This window comes from Marmota marmota, unplaced genomic scaffold (assembly GCF_001458135.2).
Source record: "Marmota marmota marmota unplaced genomic scaffold, marMar, whole genome shotgun sequence".
Lineage (NCBI taxonomy): Eukaryota > Metazoa > Chordata > Mammalia > Rodentia > Sciuridae > Marmota > Marmota marmota.
Genome location: NW_025999896.1, coordinates 4,385,281 through 4,399,648, shown reverse-complemented (window position 1 = coordinate 4,399,648; position 14,368 = coordinate 4,385,281). Strand labels below are relative to the sequence as shown.

At 41.1% G+C, this 14,368-nt stretch overlaps 1 protein-coding gene across 4 annotated transcripts in view; it reads right to left on the bottom strand.

Annotated features, from left to right (window-relative positions):
- The window catches only part of Dnah9 (dynein axonemal heavy chain 9), a 334,407-nt gene that overhangs the window by 300,779 nt on the left and 19,260 nt on the right, over positions 1-14,368 (bottom strand). For all 4 annotated transcript variants that reach the window (XR_007345608.1, XM_048798092.1, XM_015504497.2 and 1 more), the window contains exons 5-8: positions 14,157-14,368; positions 12,120-12,353; positions 3,652-3,819; positions 1,221-1,337 (exon numbers count right to left, since the gene is read on the bottom strand). Coding sequence is in view for 3 of the 4 variants with exons in the window: in XM_048798092.1 (XP_048654049.1) it covers positions 1,221-1,337; positions 3,652-3,819; positions 12,120-12,353; positions 14,157-14,368 (731 nt within the window). In the remaining variant the exon portion in view is untranslated. The remainder of the gene's footprint in view (positions 1-1,220; positions 1,338-3,651; positions 3,820-12,119; positions 12,354-14,156) is intronic.

Below are 14,368 nucleotides of genomic sequence, written 5' to 3'. Positions count from 1 at the left end.
TTCTATCCAGACTCTTCAATAAAATTTCAAGGATTAGAATTTGTAGAACCCAGAGAGATATGTTTTGGCCTACGTGTACGTATTTTCATGGTGGGAACCATCTAACAAGCAGTGGAAAGACTTCTTCAAACACCTTCCTGGACAAATGAAGTTCCCCAGGGATATTATAAACATAGAGTAGAGACGCACAATGATTTCATAGAGCCACTTGAGAATACATGGAAGGGCTCTATTGAAGACTTCTTGAAAGCTCTTGTTTAGAGGAATTCATGAGTGGAATGGGCATTCTCAGTGCATGAATGGAGTTATGGTTTCAAAATTAGTTCAAGTGCTTGAAGAGGGACTCCTGGAAATTTTATTCAGTGAGTTATGAAAGATAAAGTGATTATTAAAGTTTACACAGACACACATACACTCACACACACACACACACACACACACACAGAGGCTAGTAAGACCTGGACTATTTGGGTTACTTAATATTCCAAAATAATAGCACAGATTCATCCAGCCAAGGTTTAAACTCTCTTACAATTGTCCCACTGATCATTTGGTCTCTATTTGGACATTTTCAGTGACCAGAAAGTAAACTACTTTTCAAAGAAGTCCATTCCACCTTAAAGTTTTGAAGGATGTCTCTGTCCTCTATTGCCTCTCTGTAACTTCCTCCTGACTCTAAAAGCCTCTTCAGAGTTTACGTTAGATCTCTCCTGTGTTATCACATCTTCCAGTCTCACAACTCCACATACTCTGGACCACCCGATCTGGACTAGATAGAGTGAGAGCACAGGTCTTATTCTGGTGACTGATGCTGGTCCTGAGATCCATCATAGGATCACAGGTAAGTGGGTTGCTCTAGTTTGCATCAATCTGGTAGCATGGCTAAACAGCCATGGTATTACAGAGCCGTGGTTTCAGATGGTGACCACAGTAGACCTTCTCACTTTTACTGGTTATAAGGTGATAAAGTGTGGCACTGAAGAGGGCATTGCAGAAGAAACTCTTTTTAAAAGTGTTTTCTAATGCCATGTTTTCAGAGAAGCATAAGTAATCAATCTGACTCTGCACACTCCCTTGCCATAGGACATTTACATCCCTATCTACCAGACAGAGAAGAAGATTTTTAGGAGTAAATAGTTGGGATACTATCCTTACCATCCTCTGGTAAAGGCCAGGGGAGTATGGAGCCCGGGGATGGCTTCTGTCCTACTTGTACAAACCTTAAAGGCATGCTCCAAGCCAGGTGTGTCATCGAAAGCTTGAATAAAGATGGTCCCCAATCTTCGGTCAAGATCTTCTACTCTCTGGTTAAATTCAGAGATGTCATTTTCAAATTCCTGAGGAGAGAAAAGTATATGTAAGAAAAACACCATTTTCTGAACACCAGTCCCACTATGGGCGTCACTATTAACCTTTGTGCTTGAATCAGCCATGCCAAAGGTTTATTTTATTTTTATTCCCTAGAATTCATTGTGCTATGACTTGGGATACTATCCTTATCATCCTCTGGTAAAGGATGGTCCATGTAGAGAGTTACCCTGTTATTGAAGCATTTTACCTACACACGCTGGGCAAAATGGCAAAGTGAATCAAATGTGAGGTCGGGACCTTTATCCCTCTTTCTGTGCCCATCTCTTCCACATCCTGGAGCCCCTTCTCTCACCCACAACATCAGCTCATACAACCTCACAATACATCACAACAGCAACATCCCAGCAATGGGGGCTATTCCAACATTACTGCCTACTGTCTTTTCTTCCCCAAGTCAAAACCCCATTTTTTTGTGTGTAACCAAGTTAATTTAGCCATTAGAAAAAAAAAAAGTAAGCTAACTAAATGAATATATACTATTTCCTCTAAGTAGAACCTAATTAATTGAGACAGCAACTAGCCATTGGTTGTGGAGGTTGCTAAATTTAGCAAATAAAAACACTCAGCACCCAGTTGAATTTGAATTTCAAATCAACAATGAATTTTTTAAAAAAATGTAAGTATAATCCAATTACTTTGTTGTGTCTGGCAACCCTCTTCTTAGAGTACAGCAACTTTCAGGAAAAATTTTGTTGGTTCAAAACTCTAATTTGTGCAATGACTGCTTGTAATGGTTTAAAAATAGTAATGCATATTTTAAAAAGTAGGAAAATATAGTATAGTTCTATTTCCTAAACCCAACCATGTTTACATGATGATATGTTTCCTTACAATCTTTTTTACCTGTTTCTGGGAGTTTTAAAATTTTATTTTATAGTTGCAAACACATGATATTTACCCTGCTTTGAATTCCCTCATTCATTCATATTCTCTCTCTCTCTCTCTCTCTCTCTCTCTCTTTTAGAATAATGGAATTTCTAAAAAAAAAAAAAGTGGCATCTCTTGGGTCGGGACAACCAATATCTCTTGTCTGAAGTTACTCAGAGTAGATTACTATCCTAATTTCTCTCTCCTTTTCCCTCCCATTCTCTTGAAATTTCTTATCCATTGACTTTGTCTTTCTTTTTAAGAAATTCCATTCCCTACTTCCATACTGGCTCCTTTTCTGTTTTGCTCTTGGGCTTTAGAACCCATAGGTCTTCATTTTTCAGAGCTACAGGTGGGATACCAGCTCTTGGTCTCACTCCTGGGAAACACATCCCTGGCTTTTCTTTATCCTCAAGGGATATCCTCACTTATTCCTCCACAAGTCACTGGTAAACTTCTGTCCAGGTATGTCTGAACTTTTTTAAAAAAATTTTTATTGATTTTTTAAAAAATAAATGACAGTGGAATGCATTACAATTCTTATTACACATATACAGCACAATTTTTCATATCTCTGGTTGTAAATAAAGTATGTTGGTACCAATTTGTGTCTTCGTACATGTACTTTGGATAATATTCACTTTGCAGTTTCTGCTTCAAGCTTAAAACCTCCCCCCCACTTTTCTTGAGGTATAATAGGCAAATTAAAAATTGTACATGTAAAGTATAGAACTTGATGCTTTGGTATGTTACACACCTTAAAATAAACAAAACCAAGCTATAGAATATCGATCACCTCATGTAGTCACAGATTTACCATTTTCTTCTGTGTGTGTATGTATGTGGGGTGGAGGGTAAGTACCCTTGAGATCTACTCTCTTAAAAAATTTTAGGTACATAGTAAATGATTGTTAACTATCATCACTTTGTACATTAGATGTTTAGAAATCATTCATCTCTCATAACTGAAACTTAGTACCCTTTGATAGTACTTTCTTCCTATAGCCAGTAGTGACCTCTGTTCTCTAATTCTGAGTTTGACTGTTTTAGATTCCACAGATAAGTGAAATCATGCAGTATTGGCTTATTTTATTTAGTTTAAAATGTTTGAAGCCACCTGGTGACCACAGCTTCCATTGTCATTTCCACACCCAGCTAGCTTAGTCTGGAGCAGTTAATGGTGGAGAAAGGCACTTTCTGATCTTTCTCCTAGCACAAACAATAATTAGGATCTCTTTAATAATACAGGAATAATAATAATTTCTCCAGGTACAAGCAGTAACTGATAAAACCACTAGAACACAGAGGCAAATAAAATGCATAGGAAAAAATGCAAGTAAATGCCAGGACCTTATAGGCTAAAGGCATCTGAGACAGGGACAAAGCTTGTAGGTTAGTCCCTCTGAGCCCTACCATGTTCGAGGGGTCCAAGAAGTCATAGGAGCACTCTGAGAAGACCTTGTACATCTCTTGAAATTCCTCATACATTTGCTGGACCTGCTGACCTAAGGAATTCCCTCTGATGCCACTAAACTCAAGCTTTCCCAGTTTGTGGAAATCCAAGGCTGTCTTCAGAAGATCCTATGGGAACAATTCACAAATGAGTTAAAGTCATCATCATTATCATCATCATCACAACCATGGATGGGGAGAGCTGGAAATGATATGGGGGTGGGTGGTGGTTGCTTAGGAAAGTGCGATGCCTGATTAGTTTTGTAACCTTATTATTAGATAGGGTTGGTAAAAAATAACTCCTAGTTAAACTCATTAACAATCCAAAAAGAAAGTGGAGATAGATAAGATTCGAAGACACCAAGATAAATAATGGAATGCATGCTTCAACTTTTCTCTTTGTGTTCTAGAAGGAATTATAAACACAACCACTTCATGATTGATGGATTTACCACCAATTTTTATTTTTATTTAAAAAGTCGATTTTGAATGGCTGTTATCTCCTTCTAGACAGTTGTTTAAGGGGATATGGACGGGAAAGCAGACCCTCCAAATGGTTCAAAGGACACATACATGGGGTAACATCAGCCTTCTTACACAATGTCCTCTGCCAAGCAAAAAAAAAATCTCTTGAAGAGCATCTTTGCCCAGCATCTGCAGCACACTGTGCCATGGCACCATAGGGAACAAAAGTCACTCACTCGTCCTTTCTGTTTTGGGTTTCTTTGTCTTTTACAGGATAACAGTAATAATTAGGGCATGGTTGTGAGAGCTAAACCAGTTAATGCAGCTCTAGGATTTAGGCCATGGGTGGCACACCGTATGTGTTACTGTCACTATTGCTGAAATGGCAGCATCCTCAGCTGTGCTCAGAATGAAATGACAGATGGGTGACACAACCCAGAAGCCTCAGGGAGAGGTCCCTCCCAAGTCCATAAAAAGTTACTCTGCTGGTACAAAAGCCTCCTGAGCATGTCTAAAAGCATAGGTTGAATTTATCCCTCATGAGTACCTGTCTAAAATCACAAAACCTCCAAACCAAGATACATGTGCTGGCAGGACTTCCCATCTATGAACAGGAAGGAGGAAGGTTAAGGTTACCTTTGTGTCGTTTGGGTAAATATTTTGCGTGGATCCATGGGAGGGGGTCCTCTACCTTGAGGAGGTTGGAAGGGCAGGAACAGAGTATGCTAAGACACCGATGCTGGACCACACCGAAGGTCCTGGTAGCAGTGTGGGAAATCCCCACAGCCAGTAGCTATGGTACGATTGACAATCAGGCTGATGCAAGCCTGCTTAGTTCCTTTCTCTCTCTGGGACACCAAGTCCAACAGCAGTGACAGAGTCACTGGAAGTGAGGAGAAGTGGCTGATTTCCGCCCCCCCCCCTACTTTTCCCAGGGGATTACCCATGAAGCCTTAGGCAGCCATCAAGTAGTCCACATTTTTGCTCAGCTATGTTGGGGATGGTCAGCATCAAGCAGCTAGAAAGGGCTGAGGGAGTGGTAGTGTATGGAAGGTCAGAGAGAAGGGAGGAGGACACGGGCCAAGGAAGAGAAGATGTACATTAGAACTGGGGCTCTTGCTAACCTTGGTAGAGGATGGAGTAGTTGCTATTTTAAAATATTAGAAGGAAACATGGGGAAGCACTTCAACACATTGGTATGGGCTACATTTTTTTTTTTTTGAACAAGACTCTCAAACCACAGAAAACAAAAGCAAAAAATGGAAAATGGATTATATCAAAGTAAGAAGTTTCTACATGGCAAAGGATACAATCAATAGACAGATATAAGGGGAGAAAATGTTTGCAAACTTGTTCATTTGACAAAGCATTCATATCCAGAATATACAATATGTATATTTCTTATATAATGTATATAACAAAACCTCAAATGATGAAATAATAAATTGGATACAGGGTATTTCTTCTCAAAAGAAGAAATTCAAGTGGCCGATGCATTTATGAAAAAAATAATACTCAATTTTACCAGGTATCAGGGGACTGTGAGTCAAAACCACAATGAGATATCATCTCACCCCCGTTAGAATGGCTGTTATCCAAAAGACACACACAAAAATAAATGCTGGTGGGTATGTGGAGAAAGAAAACACTCATGCACCGTTGAATATAAATTAGCAGAGCTGCTATATAGAACAGTATGGACGTTTCTCATACAAATGAAAAAAAAATCTATCACATTATGCAGCTATCCCACTTCTGGGTATCTACCCAAAGGAAATGATATCAGCATATCAAAAAGACACCTGCATGCCCATGTTTGTTGCTGCATTATGCCGTTCACAATAGCTGAAATATGGAACCAGCGGAGATGTCCATCAATGGATGAATAAAGAAAATGTGGTATAAAATTTTTTAAAAAACGATATCTTATAATTTGCAGAAAAAAATAGAACTGGAGGACATTATGTTAAGTGATATGAGTCAGATGCAGAGAGACAGGAATGCCAAGTTCTCTCCCACACGTGGATATCCAAAAAAAGTTGGTCATAATGTACAATAGGATTACTAGAGGCTGGGAAGGATGTGGGGAGGGGGAAGTGGGAGTCAGATTAAAGGTACCCACACAGAAGTAGATATAAATGGTAAGTTCTAGTATTCTACAGCACAGTTGTGGTGACTATAATTCAAAATTATCTATCGTAGGTTATGAGTAAGCAGAAGAGAAGAACTCAAAGGCTCCACACAGAAAGCAATGGTAAGAAGACGGAAACATTCATTACCTGATTTGTTTAGTACATATTGTATAATGTATTGCAATATTACACTGTTCCCCATAGATGTGTATAATTATCATGAGTAAGTCAAAAATTATTTAAAATGTTTAAAGAGAAGGAAGCATTAACTATCCTGACTAGATCATTACATACTGTATATGTGTACTAAATTATGACACTGTTTCCCATAATTTTGTACGATAGAAATAATAAAAATACATGTTCAACTTTATGTAGTGGGAAGAAAACTGAAGTGAATTTTATTTGAATGAAATTGACATCGACAGTCATCAAATCTCTCAAAAAGGGCTTAGTTGTCATTGGTTTTACAGGAGAAAATCGTACTCATTCTTCACAATTGCATAAATTTGTCAGTTTCAGTTTTTAGGAAATACTATCTGACCCTCTTAAAAGATAGATCCATTTTGATATGTTTGGTTACATCAGAAAACAAGATGAGAATTTTGTCATACTATGATGAACACTTGAAACATGGTCTTGGATGGTCAGTGAAAGGTGTTTCATCTCTCATATAACAGGTAAATCGTAGATATTAGAGAGATGGTTAATATTCTACCTTTAGAGAAAGTCTAATTGCTGAAAACAATGTTTTCCTAACTTAACAAGCATGGGGGGGGGGGATGACCCATTTATTTAGGGCTCAATTAAAGGTCTTAGGGCTTTTCTTATTCTCCCCCTTTCTACCATTCCCAGAATTCTCCGTCCCCTTCTCTGATTTTATATTTTTTTTTACTCATGATGGTAGTAAATATATGAAATTCATTCTACTATACTCAGGATGAAAACATCATCCCTTGGGAGAGAACAAGTGGCACTGTAGATAAAGCCTGGGATCCGGGGGCCAAAAAATCTTATCCCACTGTGGCGTTTTAATATGATTGCTTAATGTTGTATTATACAATCTGCTTATTTTCTATCCATGTTTCTGAGTAGGTTGTAAATGTCCCAAAAGGGTCTCCATATCATCAGTGCCTGGAAGAGTCCTGGATGCTGAACAAACATTTGCTGAATGAACGGGTGCCTCCCCATGGTGCTCTGACAGAGCAGCACCCATCCAGAAGACTGCTGAAAGGGTGACAAAGCACCAAGGAACCAGGACCTCTGAAGAATGGTTGGTGAAAACAAGGAAAGTGAGATCGGAGGAGAGAAGCACAAGGCCAGGCCTTTGGATGTCAAAAGGGCCCTTGACTAGTTCAAAGAAACTTCTGTGGACCCACTTTCAACCGATGAATGAAAGCCGAGGAGCAAAGGAGACAAAGAAGCAGATCTGGTCTCACCATGAGGGTTGAGCCCATGAGATTTCTGATATGTGATGGTTTTAACCTACGGAAAAAAAGATGACAATTTCCCGTGGCTTCATTTAATCAAAAGGAACCATCTAGTGCCTGAACATGCCCAGCCTTAGAATGGGTTGCTGAGAGAAGGAGCAAGCTCCCATCAATGGATGGGCTCTAGCAGAATTTGACAGTAGTGGTATTGTAGAAAATATTCTGAGGCAGGTGGGAAATTGCCTCACCAGTGTAGACATAGATTTTTCATACTGATCCTGGCTAACCCTTTGATTCTTCAATGACTTAGATGTAAACTTTTTTCCCCACTGGTTATTTAAAAGTTCTCAAAAAAAAAAAATGTGTAAAGGGCAAATTTAAGCCAATAAGAGGTTTAAATAATATTTTAACATATCCACTTTTATTCATGATGGTAGTGAATGCATGAAATTCATTCCACTATACTCAGGATGAAAACATCGTCCTTGGGAGAGAACAAGTGGCATTGTAGATAAATCTTGAGTTTGCACCACCCTGTTTCTGCCATTTACTAGCGATGTGGCTTCAAGGGAGACACTTGGCTTTTCTACAGCTCGCTTTCTTTTCTTGTAAGTGGGGACAATAATATTTAACCTGCCATGGGGTTTCCAAGTTACATGGAAAGTGCCTTTTATGGGACTTCAATAAATGGTAGCCATTATACTTAATTATGATCATCCTGATGTCAGTAGGAGAGGTTGGTAGATATTAGATAGATGCATAACAGATTTATAAAGGGGTCATTTTGTCGCTCCTTTCAAAATAGACATCCTTAAGAGCTCTGGGATTCCAGGTGGCTCACTGGACTGATTGGGTCCTATTCCTATGAAAAACAGCACAATATTTAACGGTGGTGGCAAGTGGAGGGTGACTGGGAGGGTTCAATTCTGGCTCTGGCCCATGAAGTGAAGAATCGAAATCAGGTATAATGGCAAGCTCCACCAACAGCAATCCTATTCCTGAAGGAGAGGTCACGCCGCCCGTCTTAAAAGAAATGTCTTCAGAATTCATTAAGGGAGAGCACAAAGCAGACATTCACAGATGAAAATCTCAAAAGGTCATTTGGAAAAAAAAGACTGTTTTCTTTACATCTCGACTGCCACCGACCTTATGCGGCTAATGGTCTCATCTGCGACCACGTGTACAAGCTGGGCTAAAAGGGAAGCCGGTCCAATTAGGCTGGGAATGAAAGGAGGCTGAGGAGTGGTTGGAGATGGAGGAAAGAGCAAAAGGAAATGTGGTGTGTATTAGGTCAGCTTATTACCTATCTCCCTGCTAATCACTTTGCATAGAGCCTCAGCAGGAAATCATTTAGTCTCCAAGTGAAACACAGCTTTAGAGCAATTTTATAATGAAAGAAGTGAGAGTTCTCTCCAAGCTGCTTACTGCATTGTTTGCAGGGAACAGGCTGCAGGCAGAAACATAAACAGGGGATCTGCAGAATCTACAATATTATGGCACAAAAATGAACCGTGTGTGTGTGTGTGTGTGTGTGTGTGTGTGTGTGAGTGCGCACGCATGCGGGTGCCTGCCGGAGCTTCTGTGAAAAGCTAGATCATGGAAGAAACCCAGAGGCAACCGAAATGTCTCTTTTTCTTCGATTTTTTTTTTGACTGTTGATTCAAATGGCAAAATTTTAAATACTTCTGGGGTCTCCTTCGTAAGTCATAAAATCGAAGAAGGCTGTTTCGTGGAATGGGAATCATAATTTTACCTGAATGATCTATTTAGGTAAAAAGACCTGGAAATCATAAAAATAGGGTGCACAAAGAGCAGAATGTATAAGGATAGAGTGAAACTATGAAGCAAGTTTGAGACCTTCCAAATGGGAGGGAAGGAAGGGAAGAAAGAAAGGGAAATAGACCTTTGTAACTCCCTGGAAGATATAAAAGTTTTGGTGAAAAGACCACATGCCCTAGCTGGGGTACATACTGTAGATAAATCACTCTGAGCCATGTGATACCGGAAGAGTTAACTTACATATCGGATTGTGCTAGTTTGTTAAAGTAAGGGCATTGAGAACTAATTCTTATGATGATTGCAAGGATACAGACTGTGGAAGGAGAGAGGCTCTTGAAATATACTACTTCTTCATTTTCCTATTCTTCCTAACCTCCAGGAGAGTGAGCTGTCTAGGTGATTAGTTATCAAGACAGGAATGAGGAAGAGATTGGCATCCTGAGAATGCAATTAGTCCACATACCACAGACCTGTTGGAAACTGTTCAGCAATATAACACCCTTCCTTCCAAGCAGCACCTTCTGGCCCCATCCACCTTCATTTACTGAGCACCCAGAAGGGAAGAGTGGACCTGCACATCAAAAATTCTCTTGTGGAAAAAAAAAAAAGTTAAAAGCATCACAAATCAGAGGAAAAAAGTGGGTGAATCATGGAGATGAAAAACCAGCCTTTCACAATAAAACCTCTTGGTTTGAGCACGCACAGAGCAGGGCTCTAACGACATTGATGTCATTTCTTCATTTGGCTCCATGTATTTATTACTTGCAGTTACCTTCATCTCTGTGGTCATACATTGTATTAGAACAGAAGACGAGGATGACTAAATTCATGCTAATTCTTGCTGGAGAGAAGCAGATTAATCCCATTTCAAACAGGCATCGATCACAGTGATACACAGAATGTTAACTAAAGGGCTACATGAAATATGCCAGGAGACAATCGATCGTCCCCTGTCCTGCTGCACTGAGCTGAGGGACTGAGAGGGGAGGGGGGAGGGAGGAGGAGGCCTGCAAAGGGCAAGGGGGATGAGTCTCTGCCAATGTGTGGGAGACGAAAAATAGAGGAAATGGTGGCGCTGTGCCCACGAGCAAAAAAGTAAACTTCAGAGAGACAAGAGAGCATAGTGGCATTCAATTCCTCCTTTAATTAAACTGGGGCAACTGCTTTTTTATGCATGTGTGCCCTTGATTCAAAAAAAAAAAAAAAAAAGCAGCCTGAGAGTGAGCTATTGTGAGGGTAATGATTCCGGGGAGGCTGGTGGCGTCTCTGCTTATGTTTACTGAATATACCCAGTAGATTAGGTGCCCTAATGTTAGAATAGCTGTCTATATGCAAAGTCACATCATTAGCATGTGTGCACAGGGCCTGAGGACTCTGCACAAGCAGTCATTCTGAACCTTGCTCTCTCACTATCCCAGGGCCATTCTCAGGGCCGGACCGAGGCAATTATTCCTTCTCCGTGATCAGTGGAGGCCAGGGGCAGGCTGGAGTCCAGTGTCCATCACCTTAGCTAAACAATAGCAAAGGAACTGATGCGAGAGATGAGGGTAATAAAGAGTGGAGGGGTCAGTCATCTTTGTATCCCAGTACCCAGCTCAGTGCCTGCAGATTGGTTATGCTGGATCTGTATTTTTAGAAATAAAATGATCAGACTCTATAATATTCTCTTATCCTTATCATCCCATGGTCTTATTTTGCTCATCCACAACTCCTTCCCAACACATCTTCTTTACTCCAAACCTCTGCTAATCATAGTTGGGAACACAATTCTAATTCCTTCTCTTGGCTATTGCCCTTATCTTGAATTTGGCCTTGAATTTATCAAACCAGGATAAAAGTATGTATTTCATTTTTTATTCCCATCATCCTCCTACCAAAGTCCAATTGGCAGATCTAAAGTTGTAAGATGTTCACCATACTAAATTCTGAAGATTGAAACAATTAAAGAAAACCCTAGTATATGAATTAAAAGTCACATTTTTGGACAGGGAGGGTGGGTACCAGGGATTGAACCCAGGGGCATTTAACCACTGAACCCCAGCCCCAGCCCTTTTTTGTATTTATCTAGAGACAGGGCTTTGCTATGTTGCTGAGGCTGGCTTTGAACTCATGATGCTCCTGCCTCAGCCTCCATAATCAGGGGAAAGACAAATGTGCATACAAAGTATGTTTCTCACTTGCATAGGGATTCACTACTTTGGGGATTTTTAGACCCCACTGGAGGGTGCAGGGTGGGGGGAAGAGCTCAAAGCAGCTGGTTTGTGGGCTTGGCCCATTACACCCAGATCTGCTCACTTTCATTTCGCACACTTGATGTACCAGTTCAAGTTTATTTGAAGCAAAGTTTAAAGATGATGGACAATCTGAAAACCAATTGGATTAGCTGATGGATTCCTTGGGGTCTTCTTCCTAAGTGGGTCTGTGATCAGAATTTTGTAAACTTCTGATAGAATCACTACTACATAATGATCAATCCAAGTGACAGCTATTTCTCAAACCCTCCTTATGGGTTCTTCCAACCAATGAAGGGCTGGCCATCAAGTTGTGTTCCCTTAGTATACATTGAGGTCCCTGGACTTACTCCTCTATGGGGCTGGGGGCTGAGGTGAATGGATGTACTCACTGCCACCACATACAGTCGGCCCAGGAAACCATCCAAACGCACAAACACCAAAGAAGACTGAAAATCCCACTCCTTGACTTCCTCATTCTCTTTGAAGTAAGTATGGAGATTCTCCCTTCTGTCCTGAAACTCCTGCTTGAAGAAGCTCAAGGTGTCTGAGACCACTTGCAGTTTTCTCTGACTTTCTTCCACCTCAATTCTCAGGAGCTCTTCTGGACTGAGGTAATTAGAGGCCTAAAATGCAAGCAGATTAGTGTCACTGAGTCTGAACTGCAGACACAGGACATCCCATAACCTAGTTGACACCAACTCAGAACTGCATAATTGTCCAAGTAATGGATTTTACAGGTACAATATAGGAAACATCTGACTCTACCCTTAGTTCCACGAGTGGACTGGATCTGGGTTTAAGCCAAAGAGTCTTTGTGACCATTCAGTCACAGTGATTTGACACAATCACTGTCATTGGTCAAGTGACCTGTCAGGCAAGGAGACACAGTGGAACTTTTGGGGACCAGCTGGGGCTAAGGCAGGTGTTTGCTGCTAGGTATTCTTCAATGAATAGCAATGTCATTTGAGTGCAAGAATTCTTCAGCCATAACTACTTCTCTGTCTCCAAGAGATTTGAACCTGGAAGGTTGGGAAGCTGGAGCTGTTGACAGTCACCTTCCTCACCTCAGGAAATGGCAGAGAAAGCTGGGCCCTGGTGACATCATCTAAGGCCACATTGCAAGTTGGGGCTGAAGCAAGCCTACCTCAGACTTTCGAGAACAGGAGTGAATCAGTTTTCTTCTGGTTGATGCATCTTTTAGTTGGGTTTATTAGACTTTCAACCAACAAAGTCTTGACTGATAAGCATGGAGTGAGTGATGGCAAAGTGCAGATTTAAGAGTCAAACAACCTGGTTTGGGACCTTGTGTGGGTGTCCTTGGGTGGGGCAGTTAATCTCCTGAGCCTTAGCCCATGTCTTTAAATAAATAATAGAAGTAATAAATAATAGCACCCTTCCTGTCTCCCCCTCAAGGTTCAACTGATAATTGATCAAGATCAAGAATGTGACAGCATTTTGTAGCCTTAGTGTGCTCCATGGATTTTAGTTACTATGAGGTTCTCAGGGTTGCAGTTGCATAGGGGCAAAAGAAGGCAATGAGGGGAGAAGTTTACCCGAACCTCCTTGAGGTATCTAGCTCTATTTACAGACACACTCCTCAACTCCTCAAGGTTTACACTGCCTTGATTGATTGATACTACAAGTTTCCATACAAAGAAGGAGCAAAAATATATAAAGTAAGAGGCGGCTTCTTAACAGTTCACATATACCAAGTTCTTACCATGTGCAGGGCACATGCTTTATTGCATTAAAGCTTCACAATTAGCAAGTACCCCTTTGAAATGGGTCCTTGTCTTTGTAACATTGTGTGGAGAAGAATGAGGCAGGGAGCAAGGTGTTGCCCCAGCACATAGCTAACAAGTAGTGAAGCCAGGGTTTGGCAATATAACCTGATTCCAGAGGTTATATTTTTGCATGGGTGTGTATGAAGGGGTGGTACTGGGGATTGAAACCAAAACCAGGGGCACTTTACCACTGAGCTACATCCCCTGCCCTTTTATTTTTTTATTTTGAGACAGGGTCTCACTAAGCTCCTAAGGCTGGTCTTGAACTTGCACTCCTCCTGCTTTAACCTCCTGAGTCACTGGGATTATCAGTGTGTCCCACCATGCCTGGCTCGGAGGCTATATTCTTCATTGCTATACTTTGTTCCAAACTTTGCACAGGCCGTGAAGGAGGTTGAAATTCACCCAGCCTGCCCTTTTCTCCACCCTAGGGCTTAGGGAAAGGGAAAAGGAAGGCTGCCCCCAGCCCCAAGTGTTCTGGTATTACACTTTGTGAATTATTGACTTGTGAAAGTACAATAATTAAAATGTGAGAACTCTTTGCACCATAAGTATTTCCCTGCCCCAAGAAAGCACCCTTTCCTCTTTTTAATGCCAATCAGCTCCCAAGGGAAATGTTGTTGGAATGCCCAGGTAGCCCACCTGATGGATGAGGAGGTTGCAAATCTCTTGGAGCAGCACCGTGAGCCTCCCTGGGGAGCGGTAGCACTTGCATGTGGCCCAAATCAGGCAGACCACATGGAGCAGAGGCCGCAGCTTGGACTTCACTTGGGGAAACTCCACACTCTCCAGGACTTCCAGGTGGTGGTGCAGGGGTAACAGGTGCACGTGAATGTCCTGTGCCTCTTTCAGAG